At 32.4% G+C, this 12,903-nt stretch overlaps 1 protein-coding gene across 1 annotated transcript; it reads left to right on the top strand.

The window, feature by feature from the left end:
• Positions 1-5,222: 5,222 nt before the first annotated feature.
• LOC126743547 (uncharacterized) lies at positions 5,223-12,501 on the top strand. Its single transcript, XM_050450689.1, has 6 exons — positions 5,223-5,359; positions 5,422-6,308; positions 10,691-10,938; positions 10,998-11,198; positions 11,261-11,498; positions 11,561-12,501. The coding sequence occupies exons 2-6, from the start codon at positions 5,753-5,755 to the stop codon at positions 11,713-11,715; spliced, it is 1,398 nt and encodes a 465-aa protein (XP_050306646.1). The 5' UTR covers positions 5,223-5,359; positions 5,422-5,752; the 3' UTR covers positions 11,716-12,501.
• The last annotated feature ends 402 nt before the right edge of the window (positions 12,502-12,903 follow it).

The following is a 12,903-nucleotide window of genomic DNA, read 5'->3' as shown; positions in this document are numbered from 1 at the left end:
TTACTCTGCAGGTATTCCTGCACAGGCAAAAAAGCACATACACGTTACGGTAAAAAGCGGAGGGATTCAGTTCAGTTCGAGATGGCGACCAATCAAGAAGACGATGCGATCGCTTTAGTCGGTTTAGTAGTGGCGACTAAATGTTTTCAAAAAAACAAGGAAAAAAACGCAAAACCTGGTGTAAAGACTGGCTTTTGAAAAGGAATGACTACACCCACACAAAATTACTACAAGAATTAATTTCTGAACCAAGGGATTTCCGTAATTATTTGCGGATGAGCGAGGAAGTCTACTAAAAATTATTGTCAATGGTAACCCCTCTGATACAAAAAAACAATACAGTAACGAGAGCTGCAATTTCCGCCCATGAAAGATTGACAGCTACCCTAAGATTCCTTGCAATTGGCCGGTCATACGAATGGCTCAAGTATTCTACTATAATATCACCCTAAGCTCTTGGTAAACTAATTCCAGAGTCATGTGAAGCTATATATAAAGTGCTACGAAAGGACTATCTTCAGGTGCGTACAATAACAAATAAATATAAATTATTAAATTATTAAAAAAATTAATTTTTTTTGCCGTAAAGATTTTTATTTAATGCCTCCAACGAAAAAATTACATACTAGCATCTAACTGCGAGAAATAGGTACCTGCTAAACTTGTCTGGCTCGTACAATCTGCCACTGTTGACTGTGTACCTTGTTAATCACAATTAGAAGATGGCGAGACATAGGGTGTGCTGGTTATATGAAGCGGGGCTGCTCATGAGACTGCTCAGTGTAGGGTTCGAATACTCGGGATTTTTATATGATGGGTATAATGGCGCATTAAGCATGCCAATTTCCGCGTCAAATAATATATAATTAATTTTGTTCTCAACCATTAAACCCTGACGTTTATCCAGAGATCTGATTCTCATAGCAACGCTTTTCCCGAAAAGGTCATAACGATCTTCATATAGCCGAGGCTTCTTAAAATGATCACGTACCGAAACTAAAACATCATTCGACAGTTCATCATTTCTTCTTTCTTTGACAGATCAGGTCTTGACCCAGGAAGTCGCCCGTATTCGTTGGAGTCATTACAGCGTCCATTTTCACTTGACCTTGCTTGTTTTGGACTAATTTCGTTTTTCTCTGTGGTTAATGTTACTTCATTCACGCAAGGTATTGTGGCTGGTTCCTCGAGTATTTACTGCAACAAATATACATATTATTGGACACAAATGCTCAAAATTGACAACCGATTTTTTTTGTATAACAATACAGCACTAATAGCAAACAAATTTATTAACTTCAGCTTAAATAAGCGTATAATGTTAATGAATTTAGCAAATTATAGTTATAAATTTAGGGAACACAAAAATCATGTTTTTTTTTCCAGTTTCCTGATTCTGCTGAAAAATGGGAAGGAGTTGCAGGAATGTTTCAGGAAAATTGTTGATATGGTTCCCCCAGGTAATACCGGATCGTTCTACTTTAACTATAAAGGCAAACAGCAAGGTACTGCTCGCTATAGTGGATCCTACATATCGGTTCCTTTTAGTGGATTTTGGAACTAATGGCCGAATTTCAGATGGAGGAGTTCTTCCAAATACTACATTGCATGAAAGATTGATCAGTAATAACCTCAATATTCCAGAGCGTAGCAATGTCTCCGATAATTTCAAATAAATTCCCTACGTGTTTGTGGCCGATGACGCCTTTCCCCTAGCAACGAATATGATGAAGCCGTTTCGACAAGCTTAGCTAGACTCAACTTCTAAAGAGATTTTTAATTAGCGACTTTCCAGAGCAAAGCATGTTGTGGAAAATGCGTTTGGAATATTTACATCCAGATTTCGAGTATTCCGTACACAAATCAATTTAGAACCGAAAACCATATCAAAAGTAGTGATGGCAACGTATGTCTTGCATAATTTCTTAATGCAACAACAACCAACCACTTATGTGCATCGAAATAATACATATCAGGAGAATTATGATGGGGAAGTTATATGCACCGGCTTGGATACCTCCGAATCAAACATGATCGCATTGGAGCATCAAAACCAGGGAAATTGGAATTCTACTGCTAAACTTTTACTTCATTACTCTACCGTCCTGACATTCTATCCATATAATTCTACAAAAAAACTTAATAAACAACGCAACGTAAACAGACGCACCCGCTCAACAACAAACTGAAAAATAATTGACTGCGCAGGCATTCGATAAGCGGCACTTTTTGGAGCCTTTTGGAGGTTTGTATTCGTAGCTCCTTTTTTCATTTCAAGGATAGGCTTTACGCCTAAGATGAGGGATTTTCAATGAACTCGTAGTTATCCCCAATGGTAGCCAAAATATACATGAAGTGGTTCAAGGAGCACGCTATAAAGATTGTTTAATATAAACACAAGGTGTGGCTTCGATATGTCGATGATACTTTTATAATTTGGGACCAAAGCGATACAGAGCTAGCATTAACATTAACATTAAGCTGTCATTAGCATTCTGAGGCACATTAATAACATTAGGCCAAGCATCAAGTTTACGATTGTGTGGGAGTCAGCACTGCCGTTCTTAGATATTTTTGTAAAGAACAACAATGGATGCCCAAGAATATCAGTCTATCGCAAACCAATACATGCTTCAATTATCCTGGTTCAACAAACGTGGAAATTATTACACCTATAAGCCAGAAAGAAAGATGAAACTTAAACATAAAAACTGTATAGTAAACTTTCACAACTAACATCTTTTTTACTTCTTTCCTGAATAACTTATAAGAAAAAGACTTACAAAGAGTCCGTGGAACATCGTTAAATATTTTTTTACTTTACTACATAAAAAATTAAGTTTTTGATTAAAGAAGATATGTAGGGGTTACTAAATTGGGATGGAAAGCTCAAAATTGTATAATAAACCGAAGTTTGCTATACTCCTGATAATTAAGAAGACATACACATTTTCTTAGCGCCTGCTTTTGCAGCACAAACATGGAGTTAAATAAATTTGCGGTTGAGATTGTGATCTTTAGCCACTAATATACCTAGATTACTTCTAATTGTCCGTATAGTATAACGGCGATGCCAACCTAGAACAAAGCTGCTGAGTGTGATTTTTAAACTTGCCTAAGAACATAAATTAAAATTATTACTAGCAGCGATTTTTGAACCCAAAGAAACAACTAAATTACATTTCATCACCCCATCTCTTAATACTAGCTAAATCCTCGTTCACCATTCCTCCACGCATAGTTGTTCTCTACTATGCCTAAGAACCATAAGTAGTATCTAGTATCATCAGCAAGACATGTGCATTGTCCATGCTTCATTGTAGATGTCATTTACATAGATTAATATAGCGGACCAAGAACAGAGGGCTGCTGCACACCCGCTGTAACACTTAACTGCTATGTTTCAGAGCCAGCAAAACGAACCCTTTGATACTTACCTGTTAAACAAAAATAAAATAGACATAGATAACATTATCAAAAACTTCAGAACAGCAGAAAGGGTATCCAAGCAAACTAATAAAACCAACTATTAAGAAAGTAGCAGAGATAACCAGGAAAGAGCCACAGCAATTGGAGGATCCTACAGAAGTTTAATTTCATTTTCACTGGAAGTTAAAACAAAAGAACATCGAAAGTGGATACGAATAGAAATCATAAATAGCAGAACACGCTTGGTTCTTATTTCCAATATCTGGAGACACCCACTGTCAGGACACAGCAAGATGTAGAATAGTTGTTGTTGGTTTACACTTGACAATGGTTGGAGATATTTCTCAACGGATAAACGTCATACTAAATTTAAAATAAAGACAATGGAAGTTCGAAACTTAGATTTTACTACTTTACTTGTGTCTACTAATTTAAAATACATTAAAGATCTGGTTTTTAGGTTCTGGTTAAGTCTCCTGGTAAAAAATCCATGAACCAAACTTTATTGTAAACTTTTCCGGAAATCCAGATTCCAAGTCATGGGGATATGGTAATGATAAAGCAGACGAATTGGCAAAAAACTCCCATACAAACAGACCCTTCCTAGAGACGAATAGAGATCCAGCCATAAAACATGAAATATGAGAAAGATAGAACCCCAAGTCACTTTTTTAATATGTACATCAAAGAAAACAACCATTGCTGATGTTTCAGTACCAGGCCTCTTGAGCATATTGTCTTTAAATGCCCGTCAACCTTTTAAGATAACCTATTTAATTATTTTCCGTTACCATTGCATGGTCTAGCTTTCAATGTAAATACAATTGTTTCAGATTCAAATCCCATCTTGCAGGTATAACTACGCTCAACTTCTTGGAGTTGTTCAATCTACAAACAAGACAAGGCAAGGCAAAGGAATCTGACTAGAGAAAGTGGTGAGCATAAGCTAGCCTAGCAGGCAAGTTGATAAGACTAATTAACCTGCTAGAAAATTCTTGGCAAGCCCGAAAAGAGAGAGAGAGAAGATCCAATCAACACCTGGTATAAATTCTACTTTACAAACTTCGATCTTCATACAACAAAGTTCGTAATTAAATTAAGTTTTAATTTTATACATTGCGGAATTTAGCGAAATTTTTATATTTTATTAATTTAATATTATAACAAGTGTATATAACTGTTAATTTATTTTGTTTAACTTGTGATTTTTTTGTTTAATTTCTCAAACCTGAGATCTATCTTGCAGAATGTATATGAATCTTTTAGAAATTATAGGACGCAAATAGAAAAAGTGATAAACGAAGGACTTGGTGGAAAAAAAAATTAGTGCGCTTTAGACCATGCGAAGTAAAACTTCTTTAGCTCCATTCATATGTATATATAATATATATATGTATATACTCTCTTCCTCCTACAGTAATATAGGAACTGTAACTCTTTCTACCTCCACTAACTCATCATACTTATTCCCCAACTCAAGCGTGCGTGAAAAGTTTTACTCCAAAAAATCCCAATTTAAAACTTTCTCAAAGAACAGTTTAACAGTATAGTTTCTGAAAAAAACCACATATTTCCCACTAATTTTAAGGGCACGGTATACTAGAGCAAAATTTAAATTTTGCGCCATAATCAAATTTTAAATTTCCCGCTATTATGACAACAAACCCATTTTCGCTTCTGGTACTACTCTTCGACAGACTTGCCCTTCAGAGGGCGCAATATTCAGTCGACGGTTTAGTGTTTTATTATGGAGGTTTCCCTTCTAAGAAGTTATTAATCTATGGACCCAATGTGTCAAAATCAGCTGTTTCCCCTCTACGTTTTAAATAAATTATTTATAAATTATTTATAATCATAATAACAATGTAGAACGTAGAACATTCAGATAAAATTACAAATTTAATTGTTATTGTTCTTACGGGAATCGGCGGTAATAGCTCAAAACTACTAGTTTTTTCTCGTTGTCCTAGTTTCTAATATTCCCACCCTTAGCAGATCGATTACATCGTAAAAAAGTGCAGGCTTAACCCAACCATACCACAGAGGGTTCTGGAGACAAGGAACCAAGGCAATTGAATACCCTTCGATGTACGTAGGGAAGATGGGGCCACAATAACCAGTAACAACTTGACTGTCTTCCTTGAAAGAATAAGTACAAAAAAACAATAAAAATGTCATTGCAACTTGCTTTACTGAATATTTCCTTCTAATTAATACACATATAAGGAATTGATAAAAGGTTTCCTAATACTAAAAGTTTAAATTGTGGGCACCCTCAGATTAATTGATCTGTATCTTGATAAATGGTAATTGTTTGAATCACATGACCAACCTATCAACAATGGAACAGGATGAAGAACGAATATTGGATTATGAAGCCTCAGATGAGGAGTCTAGTGCAGAAGAAAATGAAGAAGATGAACAGTGCCATAACAGTCCAATTCCAAATTCAGATGAGCCTGGTTTACTTCCTATAACTATTACTCCTCAAACCAAAATAGAATTCTACAACACTTTTTTTATGTTAATTACTTCTACTACCGCCCTGCTTATAATTCTACCTTTGTACATCAACAGAGTAAACTTAAAAGGCAATTATTTTTCAATTGGTTTAATAAATTTTCCAATTTCAACTATAGCACTGGTAGTATGCATTTCTGTAATGAAATTTATATTTGGCAAGTTAAAACTGGTAAAGATAATGAAACTACCTATGAGAATCAGTAACCTTATCCAAATTTCTATGTTTTATTTCTCTATAACATTTCTGTACTTATACTGTACCTCTAGAAACAGAGTTTGGTGTCATTTGCAGGATCCTCTGAAGGGGTTTATGTTAGTTTTTGCCTTATTGATGTACTTTTGCTGTAGTAGAACATGTAAGTATGTTAAATATTATGTGGTTTAGTTTTGAACTCTTGAGATAATATAGTGTGCAACTGTTTTTACATCAGAGATGCAGGTGTAGCATTTTAAATATACTAAGTACTATAACACATACAGTTGACAAAGTTTAGTATATTATTAAGTATTATTCCTGCAGAACATGGTAAACCCTTATATATTCTATATCTTATAAAAAAAAAAATTCATTTGTGTTTGACCTTCAAAACAGTTGTTTACAAACTAGCACCAAGATAAGGCTTGTTAGGCAAAATTAATGATGTCTATTTTCTGTTTTTTTTTTTAATATGGTTTTTAAGGTTGTAACACACATTTTTGTATTCTTATTATATTTCTGTATGAAATCCTTTTTATGAAGCCTGATTTCCTCTTGTAAAATGTACAGTATTATCTATTATGAATTATATTTATATTGGTTTTGAAATTATTACTCTGAATATCACAGGTTAGCTTGCTCTCATATTATCAATTAATTTTTTCTCAAAAATGGCACTTTTCATTTTGCCCATGTTCATTCAAAATAGAACGATTTTCAACTTTTTAACACCTGAGACTTTATTGCAAGCGTTACCCTTCTGTCGCTCCCGGGATTTGATTTAAAGTATTGTGACTTGACAATAAATTATTACCGTCCTGAATGGTGGTTCTACTTCTGCTACCGCTGCACGTCATTATTAAATTATTTAATTATATTAAAGGCTCCAGAGAAGGGGATCCACGGAGTCTACATTGTCATATTTAATCAATTTAAGAAATTGCAAATCGGCGTGCCTCTTGAATTCGGAAATATTCGAGTGCACTTCGACAATATAAAAATGGCTGAACGTATGTACGAATTCATTTTTAAAATTACGCGGATAAAAGGAACATTGTCGATTCAACATTTAAGCCCGGTTTATTAATAAAATTAAACCAAAAAAATGCGCCCATAAAATTTAGTTAACAATATTAAAATCAACCGAATGCTAAAAACAGTTATTAATTCCCTCATTTTGGCATTATAAATTATAACGGACGAGGCTTCAAAATGTTCATAAAAAGGGCCGAACATTTAGCAATTTAACCGTTAAAAATATTAAATAGCCACGCAATTTATGCATTTTATTTATGGCATAACTTAAATGGATACTGCACGCACTTCCCTAAAATATGTACCGCAATTGAAAAAAAACATTTATGAAATATCCATCCCCAACCAATTCCGTTTAAAAATCTTAAACCGGATTTATAGACCTCCAACCGTTACAACAGTTTACACTTGATAACGGTTGGAGATACTTACCAACCGAAACGTCGTGTTACAATAAATAAATAAGACAATGCAAGTCCGACAAGATGTTTTCATGAATTGACTTGTTGTAGTTTCACCACTAAGTAACTCTTATTTAAACACACTCTTTTATGTTTTAATGAAATCAGTTAAGGAGTTAGTCTGCGCATGGTGTCTTTCTAGTACTATTATAAAAATGAAATCTCGGCTAGTACAAGGTAAAGGATATTGATAGAACTTTGGATCATTTAAAAATTATACTAAAAATTCTTATTACACTAGAAAAGGCGGCTTATAGTGAGAACTAGAGTTAGAACTTGGGTTATAGATATATATACTTGATGACTATTTGCAGGCATTTGAAAATCAGTTTTCTGATCTCCTAGTAGAGATTTTCTGTGTCCTTCTCTTTCTCTGTCAACTGCCTGGAAGAGATGGAAATATTTTATTAATTCCAAGCAGTTGATAAAGTAATTCATCCAATCACAGAACAAGTCACAGAACTGTGGGAACATTATCTTCAATTGTGAGTCTCGCATATTTATATTCAGTTCAGTCACCCTTTATTTTAATATTTCATTAATAAATCTATAGATCGCAAAGGACCTCTATTATTAACAGCAATAAAGGTTAATTATTATGATTTAACCATTGAACATACAGTTTTAAGTCCTTATTAACCACAGTGTCACATTCTGCTGACTAAATTAAATTTTGTCATCAGCAAATTTTAAATATTTAGCGATGCAGGCATAGCAGACCAGCATTAGCAATATTAACAACTTTTCTTCTTATTTTCAATTCTCAATATTATTAATACATTACCAGATATTACAATACCATATACAGGGTGCCTCCGATTAAGTCGGCACTATTGGTATCTTTGTTAATATTTAAGATACAGGGTCGGTTAAATTAGCAAACTAGTAGGATTTTTTCTGTTGATTAAAATGGTGAAAACAGAAAAAAAATTGAACATCGCGTTTTCGAGAAAATGTGAAAAATGTACTTTTGTTAAATGGAATCCCCTGTATATTTTTACATAAATCAAAAGATAATAATTTTCTTAATAAAAAAGTTTATTTACACTAATAGCCTAAATCTAAAAATAACAAAGTTATAGCGATATTAACAATTTTGTCAAATTTAGGCAAGTTGGCCTTGAACTTTTTGAGAGCAAAACAAATAAATCATTGTTTGAATAATAAAATGACAGTAGCCGTAGAGATTTTATTAAATAAAGAAATACTGACAGTTACATGTTAGCAAGGTTTGTGATTTTTGTAAAAGCTAAATTAGTAAAATGCCTTTTACGCATATTGAAAAATGTGATATGTTAGAATCTTACCTTGTATGTCGAAAAAATAGTGACAGAGCGCTAGAAAAGTACCGCCAGAGATTCCAGACTCGTAACTTGCCAAACCGTAGATACTTTTTAATTTTCTACAGAAAATTTAGAAGTAACGAAAACGTGTTTAAAGGAACTAGAAAAAGGAACCAATTTATAGTAAGCGAGGATGTTGAAATTTCTATTTTGGAATATTTTGAAGCTCATATGGAAAACTCAACTAGAGATTTAGCAAGAACTTACGGTATGAGTTTAGTAACAATTTGGCGGGTCTTAAAGAAACACAAATTTGTGCTATATAAGTATCGACCAGTACAAACATTGTTGCCTGGCGATAACGAAAGAAGACTTGCTTTTTGCAACTGGTTACGTAATGCATATGAAGCTAATAATAATATTTTAAACCGTATAATTTGGAGCGATGAAGCTAATTTTTCAACAACACAAGTACACTATTGTTCCCAAGAAAATATTTTCCTTACTGATCCCAGAAATCCTCAAAATCAATTTAGTATAAACGTTTGGTGCGGCTTAATAGGAAGCCAAGTAATAGGACCTATGTTGATCTCATATTATCTGGAGCGCTGGAAGATTATTTGGATAATGTTAACTTGGAGAGACGGCAACAAATCTATTTTCAACAGGATGGAGCACCTCCCCATCAACTAAATGATGTAAGATTATTACTTAATAGACTGTTTGACGATAAATGGATTGCGACACGTGGCCCGATTCGTTGGCCACCTAGGTCACCAGACCTAACCCCTCTAGATTTTTATTTTTGGGGTTACATAAAAAATTAAGTGTATAAAAAAATACAGAACCGTTGATGAACTTCAAACACATATTAGGCAAATAATTGGATCAATAGATCGAAGACCAATCTTAAAAGCTACAAGACGTGTGCTTAAGTGTGCTCAGAAACGTATTGAACGAGATGGCGATGTTTTTGCTCATTTATTGTAAATTAGTAGTTTTACTTGATGTTATTTATTTCAAAGCCAACTTGCCTAAATTTGACAAAATTATAAATATCGCTATAACTTTGTTATTTTTAGGTTTAGGCTATTACTGTAAATACACTTTTTTATTAAGAAAATTATTATCTTTAGATTTATGTAAAAATATACAGGGCATTCCATTTAACAAAAGTACATTTTTCACATTTTCTCGAAAACGCGATGTTCAATTTTTTTTCTGTTCTCACCATTTTAATCAACAAGCTTTCTACAATTTACATTTCATTATCTCAATGCAATAATAACATAAACATATAATACAATATCACAATATAACACATATATGACATAACATCTTTCAATAGTTTTTTAGATTTCTAATCTTGAACACTTACAGGAAATCTAGCACATCAGTATAAATTTTCCATAATAAAATATTGTTACACACATATGTCATATTTTCATAAATATAATTATTAATAATTATCTATTGTTTTATTATTTAAGGCAAATAAATGCTTATTCATACTCATAATTTTTAATTCTTTTCTTTGATTAACTAACAGTCTTATTTGGCATAAAGCCTATGCCAAAAAAAATGGAATTTTAAAAATTGCTCTGTTTTAAATTTTATATACTTTATCATAGACATAAATAAGTAAAATAATGCTCAAATTGCAAAAAAATGGCTTCTGGAGAAAATCCTATATCCATAAAATATGTTTTATATTAAGAATTTTGCTTCACATGTATCTAATTATGCATTAAATATGATTTTAGTTATGGGCCTTCACAGAATTTTCTCAACTACTGCTATCATAGTGGGACTTTTTATAACTTTGGACTATGGTTTATGCAATGAGTTTGTATGTAGAGGTTTTGATATACAGAGCATCTCGGATGATAGTGGACCATGGAACCACCTGTTTAATGTTATACATACCATCATATACATTAGTAGCTTTTTTTTCTTTACTATCATAATTATTATGTTGGACACCATTATTGCCCCAGATATTGCTAATATGGTAAAGAAAATGCAATTGTTTAACCCAATGGTGTTAAATATATTTAATTATTTATTTAGATGCCTTCCAGTATAATTCGCTCATCTTATGTTAACACCATATCTAGATCTGTCAGTGATGTAGAAGAGACAACCCGAGGTGCAAGTGAGGATATTCCACAAAAGTCAGCTCTTCACATTGTGGCTTGGATACACCTTTTTTCTGTTCTGATTCTGAATTGCATCTTGCCTTTTCAATATATTTCTGGGAAGTTTATTAATGTAAGGAATATACTTCTCTAGTTATCTATAATTGACTATTAATATAAAATTATAATTTGCAGCAGTCAAACTCATTTAATATTACTATGCAAGGAGTCTTATGCCATTTTAACTTTGAAGGAGACTGCCAATATGTGCTAACATACTCATTGATATTTCAATTGGCTTATTTAGTATTTATAGTAAGTCTAGTAAAAATGTTAATGCTGTCACAGTGCCCAGTATTTACTATTGCTACTACAAGTGCCAGCCTTCCATTTATTGGTATTTGGTGGTCATTGTTTTATGTAACACCTACAGGTAATTGATATTACTTAAATCTTAGTCCCCTATTATTATAAATTATAAGTATAATATTTTAGGTTTGATGGTTTGGTCTCCAAAAATCCGCCCGGAGTCTGTGTGTTCTTTAATAGGGCTCGCCATTATACTATTTGGTCTCATTTTACTTTGTAAGGCTCATTTTGAAGGTGAAGATAGGTATAAACGAGGACCTCGAAGAAGAATGGTGAGGTAAATTGGTGTTTAAATTACCTGATTAAATTTACAGTGAATTAAATGTTATAAGAGGAAGTAAGTATAAAAACAGTTATTGTTATTTTCTGTTATATATATGAGCAAATTATATTTATGAGAATTTTATAGTAGGTATATACCTTTTTAATGTGATGCATTTAAATTAGCATTTAGAGATATGTATAGGTTAGATAAGTATTTAATTGTGTGATAGAAACTCACTAGGTACTTATATGTTGATTTTAATATTTTATGTAAAACAAATAATGGGATTTTTTCCCAAATTGACTTTCTATGTAACTACCTCAAAAATGATTTTTTCGTAGTACACTGAAAATTGCCGATGCCAAAACACTAAAAATGTGATACTCCTACGACATTCGCCATATATATTATAGGCCAAGGTAGTATTTTGTGAAAGACTGATTTTTCTGTAAGGTCAGAACTATTATAAAATAGAGTCTGCTGAATCTAAAGTTCCCACCATTAAAACGAGTACCTAGAAATTTTTTTACGAAATTTAGTTTGCAAATTAACTTATTTTAAATAATATACTAAACGTATACATTGTAATGTTGTAGCAGTTCAAAGAATAATCATAAATTTGTAACATAGACAATATATATATGTAAACAAACAAAACAAGGTATTGAAAACCAAAGGTTTATCGTAGTTATCGATATATATATACTATAGCTTATTGGGTAATTTAATTATTAAAATAAGGATTAGGTTTCCATATTTCTGTCCTTTTTTTGACGTCTTAAATATATCTATGATGTTATTCTTTGGTTGTTTTCTTGCACACTTCCTATAATTAAGAGAACGATAAAATCGAGCGTTTGCAGCAATGTTTCTGCTTAGAAATTTTGTAATGTTACCCCTAACATAAATATACTGAAATTTATATATTATAAATTACCAGATAAAAAGAATACAATGACTAAAATAAATGTATGTTATACCACTCGTAATTAATCATGTAACCCCGATATGTTTTTAAAAATACTTCAAAAAACCATTTCTACTCATTTTGTGGATGTAAATATTGGTCACTATCGGGCTTATTAATCATTATCTAGATTGGAATTATTAGGCTGCAGTTTAGACAGGATATATCATGAAGGCAGGTCTATATAAGGGCTATTCGAAATTTTTATCCATTATTCTCAAAGAGACTTAAATTAAA

The sequence above is a fragment of the Anthonomus grandis genome, chromosome 13 (assembly GCF_022605725.1).
Source record: "Anthonomus grandis grandis chromosome 13, icAntGran1.3, whole genome shotgun sequence".
Taxonomy (NCBI): Eukaryota; Metazoa; Arthropoda; class Insecta; order Coleoptera; family Curculionidae; genus Anthonomus; species Anthonomus grandis.
Note: the sequence above shows the minus strand (reverse complement) of the source record. Positions and strands in the feature narration are given on the sequence as shown.

Excerpts from the sequence above, each read along its gene's own strand:
- LOC126743547 (XM_050450689.1), top strand. The coding sequence starts at position 5,753 with ATGACCAACCTATCAACAATGGAACAGGATGAAGAACGAATATTGGAT. Across the intron at positions 6,309-10,690 it reads CTTTTGCTGTAGTAGAACAT|TTATGGGCCTTCACAGAATT; the intron begins GTAAGTATGTTA and ends ATATGATTTTAG. Across the intron at positions 11,199-11,260 it reads TTTCTGGGAAGTTTATTAAT|CAGTCAAACTCATTTAATAT; the intron begins GTAAGGAATATA and ends TATAATTTGCAG.